The sequence below is a fragment of the Ranitomeya imitator genome, chromosome 5, assembly GCF_032444005.1.
Source record: "Ranitomeya imitator isolate aRanImi1 chromosome 5, aRanImi1.pri, whole genome shotgun sequence".
Lineage (NCBI taxonomy): Eukaryota > Metazoa > Chordata > Amphibia > Anura > Dendrobatidae > Ranitomeya > Ranitomeya imitator.
Window position 1 is genome coordinate 584,404,535 of NC_091286.1, and position 26,904 is coordinate 584,431,438.

The window sequence follows — 26,904 nt, forward strand, 5'->3', positions numbered from 1 at the left end:
TAGGGTTAGGGTTTCGGTATGTGCACACGTATTCTGGTCCTCTGCGGATTTTTCCGCTGCGGATTTGATAAATCCGCAGTGCTAAACCGCTGCGGATTTATGGCGGATTTACCGCGTTTTTTTCTGCGCATTTCACTGCGGTTTTACAACTGCGATTTTCTATTGGAGCAGTTGTAAAACCGCTGCGGAATCCGCACAAAGAAGTGACATGCTGCGGAATGTAAACCGCTGCGTTTCCGTGCAGTTTTTCCGCAGCATGTGTACAGCGATTTTTGTTTCCCGTAGGTTTACATTGAACTGTAAACTCATGGGAAACTGCTGCGGATCCGCAGCGTTTTCCGCAGCGTGTGCACATACCTTTAGAATTAGGCTATGTGCACACGGTGCGGATTTGGCTGCGGATCCGCAGCAGTGTTCCATCAGGTTTACAGTACCATGTAAACCTATGGAAAACCAAATCCGCTGTGCCCATGGTGCGGAAAATACCGCGCGGAAACGCTGCGTTGTATTTTCCACAGCATGTCAATTCTTTGTGCGGATTCCGCAGCGTTTTACACCTGTTCCTCAATAGGAATCCGCAGGTGAAATCCGCACAAAAAACACTGGAAATCCGCGGAAAATCCGCAGGTAAAACGCAGTGCCTTTTACCCGCGGATTTTTCAAAAATGGTGCGGAAATATCTCACACGAATCCGCAACGTGGGCACATAGCCTTAGGGTTAGGGTTGGAATTAGGGTTGTGGTTAGGGGTGTGATTAGGGTTATGGCTACAGTTGGGATTAGGGTTAGGGGTGTGGGGGGGTTAGTGTTGGAGTTAGAATTGAGGGGTTACCACTGTTTAGGCACATCAGGGGTCTCCAAACGCAACATGGCGCCACCATTGATTCCAGCCAATCTCGTATTCAAAAAGTCAAATGGTGCTCCCTCATTTCCGAGCCCTGACGTGTGCCCAAACAGTGGTTTACCCCCACATATGGGGTACCAGCATACTCAGGACAAACTGCGCAACAATTACTGGGGTCCAATTTCTCCTTTTACCCTTGTGAATCTAAAAAAATGCTTGCTAAAACATAATTTTTGAGGAAAGAAAAATGATTTTTTATTTTCACGGCTCTGCGTTGTAAACGTCTGTGAAGCACTTGGGGGTTCAAAGTGCTCACCACATATCTAGATAAGTTCCTTGGGGGGTCTAGTTTCTAAAATGGGGTCACTTGTGGGGGTTTCTACTGTTTAGGCACACCAGGGGCTCTGCAAACGCAACGTGACACCCGCAGACCATTCCATCAAAGTCTGCATTTCAAAAGTCACTACTTCCCTTCTGAGCCCCGACGTGTGCCCAAACAGTGGTTTACCCCCACTCATGGGGTATCAGCGTACTCAGGAGAAACTGGACAACAACTTTTGGGGTCAAATTTCTCCTGTAACCCTTGGGAAAATAAAAAATTCTGGGCTAAATAATTATTTTTGAGGAAAGAAAACGTATTTATTATTTTCACAGCTCTGCATTATAAACTTCTATGAAGCACTTGGGGGTTCAAAGTGCTCACCACACATCTAGATAAGTTCCTTTCGGGGTCTAGTTTCCAAAATGGGGTCACTTGTGGGGGGTTTCTACTGTTTAGGCACATCAGGGGATCTGCAAACGCAACGTGACGCCCGCAGAGCATTCCATCAAAGTCTGCATTTCAAAACGTCACTACTTCAATTCCAAGCCCCAGCATGTGCCCAAACAGTAGTTTACCCCCACATATGGGGTATCACCGTACTCAGGAGAAACTGGACAACAAATATTGGGGTCAAATTTCTCCTGTTACCCTTGGGAAAATTAAAAAATTCTGGGCTAAATAATTATTTTTGAGGAAAGAAAACGTATTTATTATTTTCACGGCTCTGCATTATAAACTTCTATGAAGCGCTTGGGGATTCAAAGTGCTCACCACACATCTAGATAAGTTCCTTTCGGGGTCTAGTTTCCAAAATGGGGTCACTTGTGGGGGGTTTCTACTGTTAAGCCACATCAGGGGCTCTGCAAACGCAACGTGACGCCCACAGAGCATTCCATCAAAGTCTGCATTTCAAAACGTCACTACTTCACTTCCGAGCCTCGGCATGTGCCCAAACAGTGGTTTACCCCCACATATAGGGTATCAGCGTACTCATGAGAAATTGGACAACAACTTTTGGGGTCCAATTTCTTCTGTAACTCTTGGGAAAATAAAAAATTCTGGGCTAAATAATTATTTTTGAGGAAAGAAAACGTATTTATTATTTTCACGGCTCTGAATTATAAACTTCTATGAAGCACTTGGGGGTTCAAAGTGCTCACCACACATCTAGATAAGTTCCTTTGGGGGTCTAGTTTCCAAAATGGGGTCACTTGTGGGGGGTTTCTACTGTTAAGCCACATCAGGGGCTCTGCAAACGCAACGTGACGCCCACAGAGCATTCCATCAAAGTCTGCATTTCAAAACGTCACTACTTCACTTCCGAGCCCCGGCATGTGCCCAAACAGTGATTTACCCCCACATATGGGGTATCCGCGTACTCAGGAGAAACTGGACAACAACTTTTGGGGTCAAATTTCTCCTGTTACCCTTGGGAAAATAAAAAATTGCAGGCTAAAAGATCATTTTTGAGAAAATATTTTTTTTTTTTTATTTTCATGGCTCTGCGTTATAAACTTCTGTGAAGCACTTGGGGGTTCAAAATCCTCACCACACATCTAGATTAGTTCCTTTGGGGGTCTAGTTTCCAAAATGGGGTCATTTCTGGGGGATCTCCAATGTTTAGGCACACAGGGGCTCTCCAAACGTGACATGGTGTCCGCTAATGATTGGAGCTAATTTTCCATTTAAAAAGCCAAATGGCGTGCCATCCCTTCCGAGCCCTGCCGTGCGCCCAAACAGTGGTTTACCCCCACATATGGGGTATCAGCGTACTCAGGACAAACTGGACAACAATATTTGTGGTCCAATTTCTCCTATTATCCTTGGAAAAATAGGAAATTCCAGGCTAAAAAATCATTTTTGAGGAAAGAAAAATTATTTTTTATTTTCATGGCTCTGCGTTATAAACTTCTGTGAAGCACCTGGGGGTTTAAAGTGCTCAATATGCATCTAGATAAGTTCATTGGGGGGTCTAGTTTCCAAAATGGGGTCACTTGTGGGGGAGCTCCAATGTTTAGGCACACAGGGGCTCTCCAAACGCGACATGGTGTCCGCTAACAATTGGAACTAATTTTCCATTCAAAAAGTCAAATGGCGCGCCTTCCCTTCCGAGCCTTACCATGTGCCCAAACAGTGGTTTACCCCCACATATGAGGTATCGACGTACTCGGGAGAAATTGCCCAACAAATTTTATGATCCACTTTATCCTACTGCCCATGTGAAAATGAAAAAATTGAGGCGAAAATAATTTTTTTGTGAAAAAAAAGTACTTTTTCATTTTTACAGATCAATTTGTGAAGCACCTGAGGGTTTAAAGTGCTCACTAGGCATCTAAATAAGTTCCTTGGGGGGTCTAGTTTCCAAAATGGGGTCACTTGTGGGGGAGCGCCAATGTTTAGGCACACAGGAGCTATCCAAACGCGACATGGTGTCCGCTAACGATGGAAATAATTTTTCATTCAAAAAGTCAAATGGCGCTCCTTCCCTTTTGAGCCTTACCATGTGCCCAAACAGTGGTTTACCCCCACATGTGAGGTATTGGTGTACTCTGGAGAAATTGCCCAACACATTTTAGGATCCATTTTATCCTGTTGCCCATGTAAAAATGAAAAAATTTAGGCTAAAAGAATTTTTTTGTGAAAAAAAAGTACTTTTTCATTTTTACGGATCAATTTGTGAAGCACCTGGGGGTTCAAAGTGCTCACTATGCATCTAGATAAGTTCCTTGGGGCGTCTAGTTTCCAAAATGGGGTCACTTGTGGGGGAGCTCCAATTTTTAGGCACACGGGGGCTCTCCAAACGTGACATGGTGTCCGCTAAAGAGTGGAGCCAATTTTTAATTCAAAAAGTCAAATGGCGCTCCTTCCCTTGCAAGCCCTGCCGTGCGCCCAAACAGTGGTTTACCCCCACATATGAGGTATCAACGTACTCAGGACAAATTGGACAACAAGTTTTGTGGTTCAGTTTTTCCTTTTACCATTGGGAAAATAAAAAAATTGTTGCTAAAAGATAATTTTTGTGACTAAAAAGTTAAATGTTCATTTTTTCCTTCCATGTTGCTTCTGCTGCTGTGAAGCACCTGAAGGGTTAATAATCTTCTTGAATGTGGTTTTGAGTACCTTGAGGGGTGCAGTTTTTAGAATGGTGTCACTTTTGGGTATTTTCAGCCATATAGATCCCTCAAACTGACTTCAAATGTGAGGTGGTCCCTAAAAAATATGGTTTTGTAAATTTCGTTGTAAAAATGACAAATCGCTGGTCAAATTTTAACCCTTATAACTTCCTAACAAAAAAAAATTTTGTTTCCAAAATTGTGCTGATGTAAAGTAAACATGTGGGAAATGTTATTTATTAACTATTTTGTGTCACATATCTCTCTGGTTTAACAGAATAAAAATTCAAAATGTGAAAATTGCGAAATTTTCAAAATTTTCGCCAAATTTCCGTTTTTATCACAAATAAACGCAGAATTTATTGACCTAAATTTACCACTAACATGAAGCCCAATATGTCACGAAAAAACAATCTCAGAACCGCTAGGATCCGTTGAAGCGTTCCTGAGTTATTACCTCATAAAGGGACACTGGTCAGAATTGCAAAAAACGGCAAGGTCTTTAAGGTCAAAATAGGCTGGGTCATGAAGGGGTTAACTAGTTAATAGGTGCGGGCAGATCGCAATTCTGCCCGCGCCTATTACGGGCAAATGTCAGCTGTTCAAAACAGCTGACATGTCCCGGCTTTGATGCGGGCTCACCACGGAGCCCTGCATCAAAGCAGGGGAGCCGGCATCGGAGGGTATAGTACGTCCGATGCCGGTAAGGGGTTAATAAAAGGCTTTTTGTCAGAAAAAAATGGCGTGGGCTCCCTCATAATGTTCTTAACCAGCAGAGGGAAAGCTGATGGCTGAGGGCTGATGTTTATTGCCTGGAAAGACTTTAATACCTATGGCGCTTCCCAGACAATTAATATCAGCTCACTACTGTATGCTTAGCCTTTACTGGCTATTAAAATGGGGTCCCCCAAAAAAGTAATGACGTGGCATTTTCGGTGGGATGCACACCACACTGAAGGAGTCATTTTCATTCTCCCTCAATATAAGGAAGGCAAGATGGAGTGGAACACACGCTAAAACACGTTAAAAAAAAATTGGAAATGATAAATCTGGCCCAATGTGATGTAAGAGACTTTTAATGCAAGTTACATAATCTTACAATTGGCTGTGTACTCTATATTGGGGTCACTTCAGATATTGAATACAAATACACTGAAAGATAGAGAGTGAGTTATTTGAGCATGGTAAGTTTTGTAAAAACTTTTTGGTCTTGTTTTTTTAGCCTTTGCCACTTTTTTTGAGTAAAAATGGTTCTAATAATATCTTTTTTAGATTTCCACCTTATTTATTATTTAATTTGCACCCTTAAAGGGAATCTGTCACCTACTTTTTCGTCTATAAGCTGTGGCCACCACCATTAGTGGCTTATCTACAGCATTCTGTAAAGCTGTAGATAAGCTCCCGATGTAACCTGAAAGATTAGAAAAACAAGTTATACTATACTCACCTGGTGGGGCAGTCCGGTGCGGTCCAGTCTGATGGGCGTCGCGGTCCGCATCCGGCACCTCCCATCTTCATCCGTTGATGTCCTCTTCCTTGCTTCCTGTCCCAGCTCCTGTGCTGGTGTACTTTATCTGCCCTGTTGCCGGGAAAGGTCCGAAAAACCCAGCGAATGCACACTGCAGTACTTTACACTGCCCTAAACAGGGCAAATAAAGTACGCCTGCGCAGGAGCCGCAACAGGAAGCAAGGAAGAGGACGTCATCTCATGAAGATGGGAGGCGCCGGACCTGGACTGCGACGCCCATCAAACTGGACCGCACCGGACTGCCCCACCAGGTGAGTATAATCTATCTTGTTTTTCTTATCTTTCAGGTTACATCAAGCATACAGGGAAGAGAGCATTACACCTTGCTGACAATGATTAATTATTTTAATTAAGGGTGAATCCTACTGAATACCCTGAATATAGGGAGCAATAGGTCAGTTAAGGAGTGTGCCGACCATAAGGTTCGATCAATAAAATCGTTAAACCATAGCAAGGGCCATCTCATATAATATTATTAATCTCTAGTAGGGCCTAGTAGAAACTGAGCCCTATTGTCGTTTTCAGTGTCAAATTCTTCATTATGGAGCACACTTGTTAATGAGTTTCGCACAACGTGAAAAAAAAACTTTTTATTTTTGCCTTTTATCTGTTTTATGCCGTTTTTGTGAGACGTTAAGCTGTTGCATGCAACTGTAAAAGCCCATAGATCTTAACAGCTCATTTACATAATAGAAAAACGTGGATTTCTCAGGAATATGACAACGGATCTCAGGTATCAAGCTATCATTTTATTCAGCTTTCTATGACCTGTGTGCCCATATTATTATTATTATTATTATTATTTACTAGATAGTGGCCCGATTCTAATGCATCGGGTATTCTAGAATACACATGTCCACGTAGTATATTGCCCAGCCACGTAGTATATTGCCCAGCTACGTATTATATTGCCCAGCTACATATTATATTGCCTAGCCACATAGTATATTGCCCAGCTACGTATTATATTGCCCAGCCACTTAGTATATTGCCCAGTCATGTAGTATATTGTCCAGTCACGTAGTATATTGCCCAGTCACGTAGTATATTGCCTAGCCACGTAGTATATTGCCCAGTCACGTACTATATTGCCCAGTCACGTACTATATTGCCCAGCCACATAGTAAATTGCCCAGTCACGTACTATATTGCCCTGACACATAGTATATTGCCCAGTCACGTAGTATATTGCTCAGCCACATACTATATTGCCCAGCCACGTAGTATATTGCCCAGCCACGTAGTATATTGCCCAGCCACGTAGTATATTGCCCAGCCACGTAGTATATTGCCCAGTCACATAGTATATTGCCCAGCCACGTAGTATATTGCCCATCCACGTAGTATATTGCCCAGCCACGTATTATATTGCACAGCCACGTAGTATATTGCACAGCAACGGAGTGTTCAGCACAGAGCCATGTAGTATACAGACTTAAAATAAAAAATAAACATATACTCACCCTCCGTTGAAGTCCTGGCCCTGTATGCGGTGCACGCGGCAGCTTCCGGTCCCAGGGTTGGTATGGGCACAGGACCTGTGATGATGTCGCGGTCACATGACCCTGACATCATAGCAGGTCCTTGTCGCATACCATCATAGTAACATAGTAACATAGTAACATAGTTAGTAAGGCCGAAAAAAGACATTTGTCCATCCAGTTCAGCCTATATTCCATCATAATAAATACCCAGATCTACGTCCTTCTACAGAACCTAATAATTGTATGATACAATATTGTTCTGCTCCAGGAAGACATCCAGGCCTCTCTTGAACCCCTCGACTGAGTTCGCCATCACCACCTCCTCAGGCAAGCAATTCCAGATTCTCACTGCCCTAACAGTAAAGAATCCTCTTCTATGTTGGTGGAAAAACCTTCTCTCCTCCAGACGCAAAGAATGCCCCCTTGTGCCCGTCACCTTCCTTGGTATAAACAGATCCTCAGCGAGATATTTGTATTGTCCCCTTATATACTTATACATGGTTATTAGATCGCCCCTCAGTCGTCTTTTTTCTAGACTAAATAATCCTAATTTCGCTAATCTATCTGGGTATTGTAGTTCTCCCATCCCCTTTATTAATTTTGTTGCCCTCCTTTGTACTCTCTCTAGTTCCATTATATCCTTCCTGAGCACCGGTGCCCAAAACTGGACACAGTACTCCATGTGCGGTCTAACTAGGGATTTGTACAGAGGCAGTATAATGCTCTCATCATGTGTATCCAGACCTCTTTTAATGCACCCCATGATCCTGTTTGCCTTGGCAGCTGCTGCCTGGCACTGGCTGCTCCAGGTAAGTTTATCATTAACTAGGATCCCCAAGTCCTTCTCCCTGTCAGATTTACCCAGTGGTTTCCCGTTCAGTGTGTAATGGTGATATTGATTCCTTCTTCCCATGTGTATAACCTTACATTTATCATTGTTAAACCTCATCTGCCACCTTTCAGCCCAAGTTTCCAACTTATCCAGATCCATCTGTAGCAGAATACTATCTTCTCTTGTATTAACTGCTTTACATAGTTTTGTATCATCTGCAAATATCGATATTTTACTGTGTAAACCTTTTACCAGATCATTAATGAATATGTTGAAGAGAACAGGTCCCAATACTGACCCCTGCGGTACCCCACTGGTCACAGCGACCCAGTTAGAGACTATACCATTTATAACCACCCTCTGCTTTCTATCACTAAGCCAGTTACTAACCCATTTACACACATGTTCCCCCAGACCAAGCATTCTCATTTTGTGTACCAACCTCTTGTGCGGCACGGTATCAAACGCTTTGGAAAAATCGAGATATACCACGTCCAATGACTCACCGTGGTCCAGCCTATAGCTTACCTCTTCATAAAAACTGATTAGATTGGTTTGACAGGAGCGATTTCTCATAAACCCATGCTGATATGGAGTTAAACAGTTATTCTCATTGAGATAATCCAGAATAACATCCCTCAGAAACCCTTCAAATATTTTACCAACAATAGAGGTTAGACTTACTGGCCTATAATTTCCAGGTTCACTTTTAGAGCCCTTTTTGAATATTGGCACCACATTTGCTATGCGCCAGTCCTGCGGAACAGACCCTGTCGCTATAGAGTCACTAAAAATAAGAAATAATGGTTTATCTATTACATTACTTAGTTCTCTTAGTACTCGTGGGTGTATGCCATCCGGACCCGGAGATTTATCTATTTTAATCTTATTTAGCCGGTTTCGCACCTCTTCTTGGGTTAGATTGGTGACCCTTAATATAGGGTTTTCATTGTTTCTTGGGATTTCACCTAGCATTTCATTTTCCACCGTGAATACCGTGGAGAAGAAGGTGTTTAATCCTTGCCACCGGAACCTGCCGCTTGCATGGAGCGATCACCGGAGCGTCGCAAGGAGTGGGAAAGGCGCCGGAATGTGAGTATATGATGATTTTTTATTTTTTTTATCATTTTTAACATTAGATCTTTTTACTATTGAGGCTGCATAGGCAGCCTCAATAGTAAAAAAGTTGGTCACACAGGGTTAATAGCAGCGTTAATGGAGTGCGTTACACCACAGCATAACGCGGTCCATTAGCGCTGCCATTAACCCTGTGTGAGCGCTGACTGGAGGGGAGTACGGAGCGGGCACTGACTGCGGGGAAGAATGAGCAGCCATGTTGCCGCCGGACTGCGCCCGTCACTGATTGGTCGTGGCAATGGTCATGGGCATTTTGCCAACGACCTATCAGCGACTTGGATTCCATGAAAGACAGAGGCCGCGACCAATGAATATCCGTGACAGAAAGACAGACAGAAAGACAGAAGTGACCCTTAGACAATTATATAGTAGATATAGAACCATTGATTCCTTGATGCTGTACATGAGCAGGGGTTACATACAAATTACAGTAATTATGTGCTTGGCACATGAATTGCCCTTACATAAACACGTCCATGGTCCCTTAAGCCCAGTGGAGGACATAATAGTGTATTTTTGTCACTGTTGGGCTGATATACAGTATACTTTACCAGTATATATTTAATTACTGTAGTGAATAACACATCAGCCTGCACTATTTCCAAAAACGCATCTACTAAAAATGTACACTGTACGCAGGATATTGTTTTTACATGGTGGCCTATGGGTGAAGGATGCTGGTGTACATACTGTATAGAGTGTCATGTGTCAGAGGTAGAACTCATTATTAGGAGTATTCTAACCTGAAACTTCAGTTACAGATTTAATATTTATGTTTAGTGAACACGAAAATTATATTATTATTATTATGACTATTATACAGGCCGCTTTCCGATTGTTTGGTTTTTGTACAGGTTTAGGTCATCAAAACGATATTACTGTGTTTGTTGCCCATAGCAACTAATCAGAGCGCAGTTTTCATTATCCTTACTGCCAGTCAAGTGGTACTATAAAAAAGTATGGAAACACAAGAGAAACCAAGGATGGTGAAATTCACACAGCTACATTTGTAGAAATATGACATGAGGATTGCTGCTCAGGTTCTGGGCTCTTCTTCCATTTAAGCAGAAAAGCAATATACAGCATAATGATTAGTTTGAAAGTATCGTAATACAGGGTCTGTGAAGAAGGCAAGAATATCTATCTATATATATATATATATAGATATAGTAATAAAAATAGAAACAGCACAACGTTTTACTTATCTTCGTGGCCCCCAGGCAACCCGTCCAATGATTGTCCAAAATTTACAAAAATTCAAAAAAGAGGGCAGCACTCTATATCCTTGGTGAAAAATGTGCAGGATTTATTCAACCCACATTTTGCCCAGACATGTGGGTTGAATAAATCCAGCACATTTTTCACCAAGGATATAGAGTGCTGCCCTCTTTTTTGAATTCATATATATATATATATATATATATATATATATATATATATATATACAGGTCCTTCTCAAAAAATTAGCATATAGTGTTAAATTTCATTATTTACCATAATGTAATGATTACAATTAAACTTTCATATATTATAGATTCATTATCCACCAACTGAAATTTGTCAGGTCTTTTATTGTTTTAATACTGATGATTTTGGCATACAACTCCTGATAACCCAAAAAACCTGTCTCAATAAATTAGCATATCAAGAAAAGGTTCTCTAAACGACCTATTACCCTAATCTTCTGAATCAACTAATTAACTCTAAACACATGCAAAAGATACCTGAGGCTTTTATAAACTCCCTGCCTGGTTCATTACTCAAAACCCCCATCATGGGTAAGACTAGCGACCTGACAGATGTCAAGAAGGCCATCATTGACACCCTCAAGCAAGAGGGTAAGACCCAGAAAGAAATTTCTCAACAAATAGGCTGTTCCCAGAGTGCTGTATCAAGGCACCTCAATGGTAAGTCTTTTGGAAGGAAACAATGTGGCAGAAAACGCTGTACAACGAGAAGAGGAGACCGGACCCTGAGGAAGATTGTGGAGAAGGACCGATTCCAGACCTTGGGGAACCTGAGGAAGCAGTGGACTGAGTCTGGTGTGGAAACATCCAGAGCCACCGTGCACAGGCGTGTGCAGGAAATGGGCTACAGGTGCCGCATTCCCCAGGTAAAGCCACTTTTGAGCTACAGAGAAGCAGCACTGGACTGTTGCTCAGTGGTCCCAAGTACTTTTTTCTGATGAAAGCAAATTTTGCATGTCATTCGGAAATCCAGGTGCCAGAGTCTGGAGGAAGACTGGGGAGAAGGAAATGCCAAAATGCCTGAAGTCCAGTGTCAAGTACCCACAGTCAGTGATGGTGTGGGGTGCCATGTCAGCTGCTGGTGTTGGTCCACTGTGTTTCATCAAGGGCAGGGTCAATGCAGCTAGCTATCAGGAGATTTTGGAGCACTTCATGCTTCCATCGGCTGAAATGCTTATGGAGATGAAGATTTCATTTTTCAGCACGACCTGGCACCTGCTCACAGTGCCAAAACCACTGGTAAATGGTTTACTGACCATGGTATTACTGTGCTCAATTGGCCTGCCAACTCTCCTGACCTGAACCCCATAGAGAATCTGTGGGATATTGTGAAGAGAAAGTTGAGAGACGCAAGACCCAACACTCTGGATGAGCTTAAGGCCACTATTGAAGCATCCTGGGCCTCCATAACATCTCAGCAGTGTCACAGGCTGATTGCCTCCATGCCACGCCGCATTGAAGCAGTCATTTCTGCCAAAGGATTCCCGACCAAGTATTGAGTGCATAACTGAACATTATTATTTGATGGTTTTTTTGTTTGTTATTAAAAAACACTTTTATTTGATTGGATGGGTGAAATATGCTAATTTATTGAGACAGGTTTTTGGGGTTATCAGGAGTTGTATGCCAAAATCATCAGTATTAAAACAATAAAAGACCTGACAAATTTCAGTTGGTGGATAATGAATCTATAATATATGAAAGTTTAATTGTAATCATTATATTATGGTAAATAATGAAATTTAACACTATATGCTAATTTTTTGAGAAGGACCTGTATATATATATATGTCGTCCATTCGTTTACAGTAGTCGCCATCGTGTCACATAACCAAGGCAGGATCATGAAAAGTGCAAATAAGTCATTGCACTAATTTTCCTAGCAGACTCATACCAGCTGTTATATTTTACCTGATGATGTGGACCATTGAAGCCTAGGGACAGAGCTTTAACCGGGCTGAAAATGTCATGGGTGATAAATGTGTTTTCTGATTTACCACATACGTGGATCTGCAATGACTGATGAAGCAGAGATGTATTAACAATGACTGATAAAAGAAGATAGATCAGAGATGATTGATGAAGAAGAAGAATTGTATCAGTGATGACTGAGGCAGAGATTGATCAGTGGTGACTGCTGAAACAGAACTTGATCAATCATGACTGGTGAACCAGAGCTGGATCGTGTATACTGATGAAGCAGAGATGGTTCAAAGATGACTGGTGAAGCAGACATAACTGATTAAACAAATGTATCAGAGATGATTGGTGAAGCAGAGGTCAGTCAGGGATGACTGGTGGAAGCAGAGGTCGGTCAGCGATGACTGGTGGAAGCAGAGGTCAGTCAGCGATGACTGGTGGAAGCAGAGGTCAGTCAGCGATGACTGGTGGAAGCAGAGGTCAGTCAGCGATGACTGGTGGAAGCAGAGGTCAGTCAGCGATGACTGGTGGAAGCAGAGGTCGGTCAGCGATGACTGGTGGAAGCAGAGGTCAGTCAGCGATGACTGGTGGAAGCAGAGGTCGGTCAGCGATGACTGGTGGAAGCAGAGGTCGGTCAGCGATGACTGGTGGAAGCAGAGGTCAGTCAGCGATGACTGGTGGAAGCAGAGGTCGGTCCGTGATGACTGGTGGAAGCAGAGGTTGGTCAGCGATGACTGGTGGAAGCAGAGGTCGGTCAGAGATGACTGGTGGAAGCAGAGGTCGGTCAGTGATGACTGGTGGAAGCAGAGGCCGGTCAGCGATGACTGGTGGAAGCAGAGGTCGGTCAGCGATGACTGGTGGAAGCAGAGGTCGGTCAGCGATGACTGGTGGAAGCAGAGGTCGGTCAGCGATGACTGGTGGAAGCAGAGGTCGGTCAGCGATGACTGGTGGAAGCAGAGGTCGGTCAGTGATGACTGGTGGAAGCAGAGGTCAGTCAGCGATGACTGGTGAAGCAGAGCGGGATCAGAGATGACTAGAGAAACAGAGCAGGATCAGAGATGACTAGTGAAGCAGAGCTGATTGACTAGTGAAGTTGAGGTATAAAGGTGGTTCCCAACTGTAAGTAGTGGCAGAGGTCTTGAATACAAGACATGGCAAGATGACATCACAGCAGCGTGCCAGACTACAGTAACCCAACATAAATGAGAGAAAACTAAACCAGTCAAGAAGAAGCAAGCAGTGCTCAGTGCTGGTATTGGGAAACATAAGTAGCATCAGCACAACAATAGTGTGTACTAATATATCTTTACATGAAGACATACAAAGAATCAGCCATAGAACAACTAAATGAGTGAGTAAAATTGAAGCGTGTGACATTACAAATGGCTACCGGAAATGATCATAAACGGCTCTGTGGACCCATTTTACTACATCATGTCTATGAAGCTGGTGATTCCATATACCCAGGTATAAATTCCACAACCATAAAACTGTCACACACAAAAATCACATGAGCTGCTCCAACAGCCACTTGATCCAGATCAGTGTTTAGAGCACAGAATCGGGGGGTGCAGATTGTGGGTCCAATATTCAATGATGAAAATATCCCTACGGCTGTGTAAATGGACGAACTCCAGCAATTTTCTGCAGGGTAAATGATTAAGAAAGCAAGTATTGTTTGTTTCAGCAACGTGAGACTACTGGACATATATTGCGCATGTCCTTGTGGCAAGTTCGTGCAACATTCACAGAAGTAGGAATGGTGAGGAAAGGGCTGTGTCCTCCACAGTCACTAGATTTGTCTAGTGTGCGACTTTTTTTTGTATATATTCTTTATTTAGAAAATTTTAATAATATAACAGGAAAGGAAAAAAGGGTAAATATTTTCCGGAAATAGTAAAAGAAAAAAAAAACTATAGTGTGCGACTTTTAACTGTATGGTTAATTTAAAGGTATGGTTTACAAAAAGGAATCCACTGACCGCCCCCAAACTAAAACAACAAATTTAGAATTTAGCCCAACACTGTATAACTGCTGTCAGAAACTCCTGAAATGGGTAAGTGCTTCATTCTGCCATTATCCATTTATGCAAACCACAGAAGGTGAAGTGTTCTATTGTTCACAGACCACCATGTAACATGCATCTATTTAACTATTTAACTTCTGCTCAGTTACAGTTTTTCCTCTGATTTTAGGTGTCTGGTGGAGAAGGGAGATGTGGCGTTTGTAATGAGTGCTGCTATATTTGAAAATACAGATGGTAAGAGAGCAAGTATCTGAATCATGGTAACATTATAGATATGCATTAATGAGTCTTTTAGGTCTGTCAGTGTTTTTTTTTTCATTTTCGGATAGTTTATCCTTTTTTAACCCCATAATGACCACCAATACATCTTTTTATTGGCCTGAGACATAAGAGAATAGCCTCCCCATACAGGAGACAATCCAGCAGCTGTCGGCTGCACACTATAGCTGACAACTTGCTGTATCACACACAATCATATCTGTTTAACCCCTTAGATGCTGCTTTCAATAGTGACTACATCATATAAATGGTTTAGGCCGGTTTCACACGTCAGTGTCTCCGGTACGTGAGGTGACAGTTTCCTCACGTACCGGAGACACTGACACACATACACACATAAAAATCAATGCATCTGTGCAGATGTCATTGATTTTTTGCGGACCGAGTCTCCGTGTGCCAAACACGGAGACATGTCAGTGTTCGTGGGAGCGCACGTATTACACGGACCCATTAAAGTCAATGAATCCGTGTAAAACACGTACCGTACACGGACGTTGTCCGTGTGCAGTCCGTGTGCCGTGCAGGAGACAGCGCTACATTAAGCGCTGTCCCCCCCACTGGTGCTGAAACCGCGATTCATATCTTCCCTGCAGCAGAGTTTGCTGCAGAGAAGATATGAATAATAGCGTTTAAAATAAAGATCTATGTGCCGCACGTGTGCCACACTGATGTGCCACAGAAACGTAGGGGCACACAGACACGGATAATTCCGGTACCGATTTTTTCCGGTACTGGAATCATCTGGGCGTGTGAAACCGGCCTTACAGAGTGTGGGGTCTCCCTCTTTATCCCCATTGGCACTCTGTGATCTTGATCATGTGGTCCTGATGTTTCCCATGGCAATTCACCGCCAAATAAGAGCTTTAGAGTCTGCCGGCCATAGCGACCTGTTCAGAAGTTAGCAATATTTAGGTGGTAAAAATATTTTTTTTTCTTTCATGTCATGCCACTTTGTAATAATGAATAAAATAAACCTGAAGGGTTAATAAACTACCTGACAGCAGTTTTGAATATGTCGAGGGGTGCGATTTTTTAAAATGGTATCAGTTTTGCAGGTTTTCCAATATATAGGACCCCCAAAGTCACTTAGAAACTGAATAGATCCCTAAAAAAATTAATTTGATAAATTTCCTTGAAAAAAAAAAAAAGAAAAATTACTGCTACATTTTTAAACTTAAAATTCTGACAAAAAAAAGAACATTTTGCAGATGCTGCAGATGTAAAAGAGGCAACAGGCATGAGGGGAATGTTATTTATTAATGTTTTCTGTGTGGTCTGACTATCTGGAATTAAAGGGGCAATCATTCAATGTTTGATTTTTTTTTTTTAATTTCTGGTAATTTTTATAACTAAACTCAAAACTTGTTTACTTACATTTATCATTATCATAAAATGTAATGTGTCATGAAAAAATAATCTCAAAATCAAAGGGATATGTTGAAGCATTCTAGAGTTATTACCACTGGTCGGTTATTACTGGTCGGATTTATAAAATATAGCCTCATGACTAAGGGGTTAATGTAAGAATTAAATGGCCACTGTAGTTTCAACAAGCTTTGCATAAAACAATAGTATAAATAACAATAAGAAATGTTTTAATATATCTTATCATTTGACATTTTTCTACACTTATGAGCAATCTCTTCCCCTCCACCCTGCTTCCTGAACTCACCATCCACATTAAAAGGGTCCTCTGGGGAGATAAAAAAAATTCTAATAACCCAGCCTTCATACACAATAAAGATAACATGAATAGTGCTTTTTGTAACCTTCTGAGTACTTGTAATTCCGTGTGATACTGGAGCTGCTCTTCTTTTTCCCCCACCCTTATAGGAAGATTTTTTTTAATCTCCACTGACTATTCCTTTAAAAAAGCAGCTCAAATAATAATAATTAATAATAATTTTATTTATATAGCGCCAACATATTCCGCAGCGCTTTACAAATTATAGAGGGGACTTGTATAGACAATAGACATTACAGCATAACAGAAATCACAGTTCAAAATAGATACCAGGAGGAATGAGGGTCCTGCTCGCAAGCTTACAAACTATGAGGAAGAGGGGAGACACGAGAGGTGGAATTCTTGTTTGTCAAGACTGATTGCTAGCTCAGATAGGTCACATCTCCTATTTTCTTCTATGAAGTTTGGTAGTTGGAGGAGAGATGAGGACCACAGAGGAAAAAAAACAGATGAAAACACTGAAAGATTGTGCTGAAATTAGTGATTTAGCTTATCCTAGAGATGGATTCATAGCCACACAGCTCAGTACTGCTGTATAATCTTCTCCATACTGCTTCTTCTAAGGGTATGTGCACACGTTCCGGATTATTCGCGGATTTTTCGCATTTATTGCGCGTTTTTTCGTCGGCTTTCCGCTGCAAAAATGCTTAAAGGGACTCTGTCACCTGAATTTGGCGGGACTGGTTTTGGGTCATATGGGCAGAGTTTTCAGGTGTTTGATTCACCCTTTCCTTACCCGCTGGCTGCATGCTGGCTGCAATATTGGATTGAAGTTCATTCTCTGTCCTCCATAGTACACGCCTGCACAAGGCAAGATTGCTTTGCGCAGGTGTGTACTATGGAGGACAGAGAATGAACTTCAATCCAATATTGCAGCCAGCATGCAGCCAGCGGGTAAGGAAAGGGTGAATCAAACATCCGAAAACTCCGCCCATATGACCCAAAACCAGTCCCGCCAAATTCAGGTGACAGAGTCCCTTTAAAAAATGCATACATTAAGCATCCCATCATTTTTAATAGTTTCCGCAATTTTTGTGCACATGTTGCTGTTTTTTCCACAAAAAAAACGCATGCGGAAAAATACGCAGCATGTTCATTAATTTTGCAGATTTTAAGCGGATTTCCCACTTTATTTTTGCATTGGGAACCTCCGGGAAAAACACAAAATATCTGCGCAAAATACACAATAAAAACGCGACAAAAACACGTGCAGAATTCCTGCGGAAAACCTCAGGATTTTTTCAGGAAATTTCTGCATACTTTCCGGACGTGTGCACATACCCTAAGGAACATATGCTAAACAGAAAAAGAAGAAAAGGAATACCTCTGTGTCTGTGTACTTTTCTTAAGGGAGACAACTTAGCAGCTTGCTCCATAAACAGCACCCGAGAGATCTGAAAACTAGAGATCATCGGCTGATGAAAAAAATGGTGAAAAATGCAGGATACAGTGGGGCAAAAAAGTATTTAGTCAGTCAGCAATAGTGCAAGTTCCACCACTTAAATAAATGAGAGGCGTCTGTAATTTACATCATAGGTAGACCTCAACTATGGGAGACAAACTGAGAAAAAAAAAATCCAGAAAATCACATTGTCTGTTTTTTTATCATTTTTTTGCATATTATGGTGGAAAATAAGTATTTGGTCAGAAACAAAATTTCATCTCAATACTTTGTAATATATCCTTTGTTGGCAATGACAGAGGTCAAACGTTTTCTGTAAGTCTTCACAAGGTTGCCACACACTGTTGTTGGTATGTTGGCCCATTCCTCCATGCAGATCTCCTCTAGAGCAGTGATGTTTTTGGCTTTTCGCTTGGCAACACGGACTTTCAACTCCCTCCAAAGGTTTTCTATAGGGTTGAGATCTGGAGACTGGCTAGGCCACTCCAGGACCTTGAAATGCTTCTTACGAAGCCACTCCTTCGTTGCCCTGGCGGTGTGCTTTGGATCATTGTCATGTTGAAAGACCCAGCCACGTTTCATCTTCAATGCCCTTGCTGATGGAAGGAGGTTTGCACTCAAAATCTCACGATACATGGCCCCATTCATTCTTTCATGTACCCGGATCAGTCGTCCTGGCCCCTTTGCAGAGAAACAGCCCCAAAGCATGATGTTTCCACTACCATGCTTTACAGCAGGTATGGTGTTTGATGGATGCAACTCAGTATTCTTTTTCCTCCAAACACGACAAGTTGTGTTTCTACCAAACAGTTCCAGTTTGGTTTCATCAGACCATAGGACATTCTCCCAAAACTCCTCTGGATCATCCAAATGCTCTCTAGCAAAGTTCAGACGGGCCCGGACATGTACTGGCTTAAGCAGTGGGACACGTCTGGCACTGCAGGATCTGAGTCCATGGTGGCGTAGTGTGTTACTTATGGTAGGCCTTGTTACATTGGTCCCAGCTCTCTGCAGTTCATTCACTAGGTCCCCCCGCGTGGTTCTGGGATTTTTGCTCACCGTTCTTGTGATCATTCTGACCCCACGGGGTGGGATTTTGCGTGGAGCCCCAGATCGAGGGAGATTATCAGTGGTCTTGTATGTCTTCCATTTTCTAATTATTGCTCCCACTGTTGATTTCTTCACTCCAAGCTGGTTGGCTATTGCAGATTCAGTCTTCCCAGCCTGGTGCAGGGCTACAATTTTGTTTCTGGTGTCCTTTGACAGCTCTTTGGTCTTCACCATAGTGGAGTTTGGAGTCAGACTGTTTGAGGGTGTGCACAGGTGTCTTTTTATACTGATAACAAGTTTAAACAGGTGCCATTACTACAGGTAATGAGTGGAGGAAAGAGGAGACTCTTAAAGAAGAAGTTACAGGTCTGTGAGAGCCAGAAATCTTGATTGTTTGTTTCTGACCAAATACTTATTTTCCACCATAAAATGCAAAAAAAAAAATGATAAAAAAACAGACAATGATTTTCTGGATTTTTTTTTCTCAGTTTGTCTCCCATAGTTGAGGTCTACCTATGATGTAAATTACAGACGCCTCTCATTTATTTAAGTGGTGGCACTATTGCTGACTGACTAAATACTTTTTTGCCCCACTGTACATGTCAAATAATGAGCATAGATAGTGTGAAGCCTCATGTACACACTTCATAGCTTATAAGAAAGATATACCTGAAATGACAGAAATAAAATGTAAGAATAGGCCTAAATAAACAAACATCTTTCTAAGAGTTTTGATGATATTGGAGGAAGAAACACTGAAGTTACGGATTAAGAAATGTTGTTTAATACAATGTGAAATAGCAGGTTGTATTCCCAAGAATAGCAAGATATGGCGAAGAAGTCTAGCCACAGATTTTCAATGATGTTCAGATCAGGGGACATTTGCCATTGTAAAACCTTCAGTTTGCGACTTTTGAGTTAGTCTATTGTGGATTTTAAAAAATAAAACATAAGCCAGCTCACCAGTCTTCACCACAGGTGCTCGGAACTCCGCTGCCGACAAGCGTAGTATTCCATAGGAAAAAAAAAAAAAAGGGGGTTGAGTTCCAGCTCCTTAAAATAATTCTTTTATTGATGCCTTTAAAAACATAGTGTACATTCTCCCTCCAGTTTGTGCCGATGGACAGCAGAGACACGGCAACGCGTTTCGATCAAACGATCTTTGTCAAAGCCATACTATGATCTAACTGATCACCTTAGTTATAGGAAACATTATCCAATCAGATCCCATCTACTAGTCACATGACCTTTAGACAGGTCCTTCAATAAAATCAAACATATAAACAATGCATAAGAATTCATCTAATAATTAACAATAATGAGATGAATACTTATGCATTGTTTATATGTTTGCACTTATTTTATTGAAGGACCTGTCTTAAGGTCATGTGACTAGTAGATGGGATCTGATTGGATAATGTTTCCTATAACTAAGGTGATCAGTTAGATCATAGTATGGCTTTGACAAAGATCGTTTGATCGAAACGCGTTGCCGTGTCTCTGCTGTCCATCGGCACATACTGGAGGGAGAATGTACACCATGTACAATATGTTTTTAAAGGCATCAATAAAAGAATTATTTTAAGGAGCTGGAACTCAACCCTTTTTTTTTTCCTATTGTGGATTTTGACATGTTTAGGATCATTATCCATTTGTAGAAGCCTCCTCTTTTCAATCTTTTTTTTACAGATGGTGTTATGTTTGCATCAAGAATTTGTTGACATTTCATTGAATCCATTCTTCCCCATCTCATTGGTTGCAACACAATACCAAAGCATGTTTGATCCACCCCCATGCTTAATGGTTGGCAAGATGTTCATTTCCTGAAATTCTGTGCCCTTTCGCCACACATACTTTTAATCATTGTGTCCAAAGAGTTCTATTTTAACCTTATAGGTCCACAGGACTTATTTTCAAAATGCATCAGGCTTGTTTCAATGTTCTTTCGCATCCATACTTCTGACACTAAACTTTATAATGAGGATGCCGGAGAGGTTTTTTTCTGATGACTTTTCTAAGAAGGCCATATTTGTCCAAGTGTCTCTGAACAGTAGAGCAATACACCACAACTCCAGAGTCTGCTAAATCTTTCTGGAGGTTTTTTGCAGTCGAGCGGGGGTTCTGATTTGCCTCTACGAGCAGCTCTCATTAAAATGTTGCTTGGTCTTCCAGAACTTATATTGATCTCCACTGTTCCTCTTAATTGCCATTTTATAACCTTAATCCCTTTCTGCCATTAGACGTACTATTCCGTCCATGTGACCTGAGCCCTAATTCCCATAGACGGAACAGTACGCCTAAGCGATCGGCCGCGATGCTGATCGCGGCCGGATGTCAGCTGATTCTCACAGCTGACACCTGACACCCCTAGAACACTGTGATCAAACATGACAGCCCCTCTGCCTTTGGATCAGAGACCCCGCAGCATAACACGGGGTCCCCATAGCTGGCATGGAGACCTGATGTTGTCATGATGACATCCGGGACTCCATACCTGAGAGACTTTCTGTCATGCACAAGAAGTCTCTCAGGTTAGTGCACAGCAGCTGCTGCGCTGACAGCTTCTGTAGCATGCAGATCTGCATGCTATAGAAGCAATCAGCCTGCACAAACCTGCAGGCTCTGACTCTGTGGGCCAAAATATGTAAATAGTATAGCTTTCAAAATGTGGTGATGCAAAAACAATTTTTGGCAATAAAAGGTGTCTTTTAGTGTATAACAGCTGCCAAACATAAAAACCCGCTATAAATAGTAAATCAAAACCTGCTTTATCAGCCCCTTAGTTAGGGAAAAATAATAAAATAAAAAAAATGTATTTATTTCCATTTTCCCATTAAGGTTAGGGTTGGGGCTAAAGTTAGGATTATGGTTACTGTTGTGTTTAGGATTAGGGTTAGGGGTGTGTTAGGTGTTGGTTTGTGGTTTGGGTTAGGGGTGTGTTGGGGTTAGGGTTGGAGTTAGAATTGGGGGGTTTCCACTGTTTAGGCACATCATGGGCTTTCGAAATGCGACATGGCATCTGATCTCAATTCCATCTTCAATGTGTTGAAAAAGTCAAATGGTGCTCCTTCCCTTCTGAGCTCTTTCATGGGCCCAAACAGTGGTTTACCCTCACGTATGCAGTATCAGCATACTCAGGACAAATTGCACAACAACTTTTGGGGTCCAATTTCTTCTGTTGTACTTGGGAAAATAAAAAAATTGGGGACTAAAAGATCATGTTTGTGGAAAAAATATAATGGAGTGGAGTTTCCAAAATGGGGTCACTTGTGGGGGGTTTCCACTGTTTAGGCACATCAGGGGCTCTCCAAACATGACATGATGCCCGCAGACCATTCCATCAAAGTCTGCATTCCAAAACATCACATCTTCCCTTCCGAGCACCGACGTGTGCCCATACAGTAGTTTTATCCCACACATGGGGTATCAGGGTACTCAGGACAGATTGCACAATATCTTTTGGCGGCCTGTTACCCTTAGAAAAATTAAAATTAAGGGTGAAAAGAATTTTTGTGGAAAAATATGATATTTTAATTTTATGACTCTACGCTACAAACTTCTGTGAAGCCTTTGGGGGTTCAAAGTTCTGACCACACATCTAGGTAAGTTCCATGGGGGGTCTAGTTTCCAAAATGGTGTCATTTGTGGGGGTTTCCACTCTTTAGGCACATCCGGGGTTCTCTGAACGCGACATGGCATTCAATATCAATTCCAGCTAATTTTGCGTTGAAAAAGTCAAACGGCGCTCCTTCCCTTCCATGCTCTGCCATGCACCCAAACAATGGTTCTCCCCCACACATGAGGTATCAGCGTACTCAGGACAAATTGCACTATATCTTTTGGGGTCCATTTTCTCTTGTTATCCTTGGCAAGTCATATCAAAGAAATTTTACCACTTTCATGAAGTACAATACGTCATGAGAAAACAATGTCACAATCACCAGGATCCATTAAAGCATTCCAGAGTTATAACCTCATAAAGCCACAGTGGTGAGAAATGTAAAAATTGGCCCGGTCATTAACGTGCAAACCACCCATGAGGGTAAAGGGGTTAACAGACTAATAAAGGTCTGAAACTTTGCTCAAAGTTTTCTGAGCACACAAATCTCCAAAGTTTTGCACTGGCCCAATTTTTTTGTAATTTTTAAAATGTAAAAAAATGACAATTATTTTACCTAAATTACAAAGGAAATATGTCACCTTTAACTTTAGGCCTTTTAGAAATCATTTCATCTTAAAATTGCTTAACTGTTCACAATAGCAGTAATTTTAATTAGGGGTGCCCAAACATTTACATGCCATTGTATATATACAAAATGCGAAATCCATCATACAACAGTTTTCATGAAAATAAAAACAGTAAAGGAACCTTAATTTTTTTCATACTGGTCCCCTGAAGTAACACATTAATAGCTAAAGTGCATAGGGTAATTCCCATTGGAAAAGAATGTTAGAGAAAGCACACTTACATCAATGGAGTGCTCAATGGATGAGCGGTACATTTCACAAACTTATGTCCAAATCAGAGTCTTACTAATGCGTGTGATTCTCACTGATTATTATTGGATAATGTATACAATTTGTGTTATTTGTCCTTCAGGAAAAAATCCTGCACCTTGGGCAAAGGATTTAAAATCCACAGATTTTGAGTTATTATGTCTTGACGGATCTCGTGCCCCTGTCAGCGACTACAGAAAATGTAAACTTTTTGCAGACTACAAACAGATTATGGTTTCCAGACCAGAGAGTGTCAGTGATGTTGTAAGAATTTCACTTAATCAGCAAGTAAGTGTCTAATTATGACTTTAAAAGTTTCTGACCCACTAAGGGTGCTTTCACATTGCCTTTTTGCCCACGTTCAGTGGTGCCATCGAGCTACTGGAGGAAGACACTCAGGCACAGTCTACTACATCTAAGTATCTGCCTCCAGTAGGCGTATAAGCCATGAAAATGATGCACGCTATAGCATAGCACACTTTGACTCTGTCGGCACCATTATAGTCTACGGCCCCATTGGAACATACGCCAAAATCCCGTTTTCAGGAGGGTTTTGATACAAGCCCCGATGGGACCACTGAATGTTGGCAACAACGCAATGTGAAAGGAGCATAAGGCAGAAATTAAACTGATCATAGTAAAAAATTATGTATTTTGTGTTTTGTTCTCCACATGACAGAGTTTATATAATAATCATAATAACACGCATTGTATAATTAGGGATGTTAGAATCTTTTGCAATTTAGATTTGCCAGACTTTAATCCAAACACAGCCTTATTAATGTCAAAGTGACCTCACCATAGAAATAGATGGTAACCCAGTAAAAACCAAAAGCATATTTATTAACACAGTTCACTGACAGATATTCCATGTTTTATAAAATTAAAAAAGGTCCAAAATGTATCTTTCTTAGTTATGTGTGAACACGCAGACTGTTCTGTACAGAACATAGTCTCAAACTGTCACTGTCGATGTTAGAGGTAACATCATGGTGCTGTGACTGAGATGAATGATGTGGCATATCTACTATCTACTATATAATTGTCTAAGGGTCACTTCCGTCTTTCTGTCTGTCTTTCTGTCCTTCTGTCTGTCATGGATATTCATTGGTCGCGGCCTCTGTCTGTCAAGGAAATCCAAGTCGCTGATTGGTCGCGGCAAAGCAGCCACGACCAATCAGCGACAGGCACAGTCTGGAAGAAAATGGCCGCTCCTTACTCCCTGCAGTCACTGCCCAGCGCCCGCATACTCCCCTCCGGCCACCGCTAACACAGGGTTAACACAGGGTTAATGCCAGCAGTAACGGACCACGTTATGCCGCGGGTAACGTACTCCACTACCGCCGGTATTAACCCTGTGTGTCCCCAACCTTTTACTATTGATGCTGCCTATGCGGCATCAATAGTAAAAAAATGTCATGTTAAAAATAATAAAAAAACAAAAAACCTGCTATACTCACCCTCCGTTGTCCCCTGAGCCGCGCACGGCCTCCGCCATCTTCCGTTCCCATAGATGCATTGCAAAATTACCCAGAAGACTTAGCGGTCTCGCGAGACCGATAAGTCATCTGGGTAATTTTGCAATGCATCCTGGGAACGGAAGATGGCGGCAGCCGTGCGCGTATCGCGTGAGCTTCGGTGGATTCTGCCGGAAGGTGAGTATAGAACTATTTTTTATTTTAATTATTTTTTTAACATGTATATGTGCCCACATTGCTGTATACTACGTGGGCTGTGTTACATACCGCATGGCTCTGTGCTGTATACTACATAGGCAGTGTTATATACTATGTGGGCTGTGTGATATACTCCGTGGGCTGTGCTATATACTGCATGGGCTGTGCTATATATTATGTGGCCACTGTTATATACTGCGTGGGCAGTGTTATATACTACGTGGCTGGGCAATATACTACGTGGCTCTGTGCTGCATACTACGTGGCTCTGTGCTGTATACTACGTAGCTGGGCAACATACTGCGTGACTTGGCAATATACTACATGTCTGTGCTGTATACTATGTCGCTGTGCAATATACTACGTCACTAGCCAATCTACTATGTGACTGGGCAATATACTATGTGTTTGTGCTGTATACTACGTCACTGTGCAATATACTACGTGACTGGGCAATATACTATATGACTGGGCAATATACTACGTGGCTGGGCAATATACTACGTGACTGGGCAATACACTATATAGCTGGGCAATATACTACGTGGCTGGGCAATATACTACATGGCTGGGCAATATACTATGTGGCTGGGCAATATACTACGTGACTGGGCAATATACTGCATAGCTGGGCAATATACTACGTGACTGGGCAATATACTACGTGGATGGGCAATATACTACGTCACTGGGCAATATACTACGTGACTGAGCAATATACTGCATAGCTGGGCAATATACTACGTGACTGGGCAATATACTACGTGACTGGGCAATATACTGCATAGCTGGGCAATATACTACGTGACTGGGCAATATACTACGTGGGCTGTGCAATATACTACGTGGACATTAATATTCTAGAATACCCGATGCGTTAGAATCGGGCCACCATCTGGTATGTTATAATGCTCTCCCCTACCTTCCCACTAATACTCTTGTCGGAGGGAAAAATTTTTGATTGTGGCCTTTGTTTGCTTGTACTACCACCCTAACATTTGGTGCCAGTTGTGATGTTGCTGTTTCGGCTGCTGCTAGTGGCTACTACATTCTTAGCTGTGGTAAGGATTTTTTTTAACACTATATCATCTATTGCCATTGTCCCTTTTTCTTTTACCATACATTGTGTGCAATACTGTATCTAACTTTTGACAAAATGTACATCCTCAATCCTTCCAAAAAAAGATGAATCATGGAATGCTAGATAGGTAGTTACAGAAAGCAAACTTTTGCAGCAGGTCACAGTGTAGGTATGGCATGTAAGGTTGTGAAATTGAAGTACTAAAATTGGTGCGCAAAACTAACTCAACTAAACTCAACGCCCTTCCTAAAAATGACAAATAAGATATGCTAGGTAGGTACACTACTAACAACAGCATCTGAGCTAGGCTTATTTTTTAAGGAACTTACTTACTTGTTGGTGGCACCATTTTGGGGTATGTAGCAAACAAATCTTAATTTTTATTAAATCTTTATCAGGAAAAATAAAAAAAACAGCAATTCTATTGTTTTTTAAATTTGACTCTATTCAAAGCTAGACACATAAAGCACTATCTTTATTCTGTGGATCAGTACAATTTTAATCTAAGATTTATAAGTTTTTCTCAGTGGAGCTGTGTAATTGCTTATTTTTGGCGGGACATGATGAAAATTTCTCTGGTATAATTTCCTTGTACATATGACTGTTTGACAAAATCGCTTGTATAGTTCAATACCTGTTGGGGTCTGTCCCATGGAGTCATATTAACTCACTGTACCAGGACCTCCCTTTTGCTGGGTTTTCTAATTTACTTTTTTTAGTTTG

The 26,904-nt window shown here is 41.6% G+C and overlaps 1 protein-coding gene across 1 annotated transcript in view; it reads left to right on the plus strand.

The window, feature by feature from the left end:
• The window catches only part of LOC138638537 (saxiphilin-like), a 160,193-nt gene that overhangs the window by 128,908 nt on the left and 4,381 nt on the right, over window positions 1-26,904 (plus strand). Inside the window, exons 17-18 of the mRNA XM_069727917.1 lie at window positions 14,622-14,686; window positions 23,528-23,712. Of these exons, the coding sequence (XP_069584018.1) occupies window positions 14,622-14,686; window positions 23,528-23,712 (250 nt within the window). The remainder of the gene's footprint in view (window positions 1-14,621; window positions 14,687-23,527; window positions 23,713-26,904) is intronic.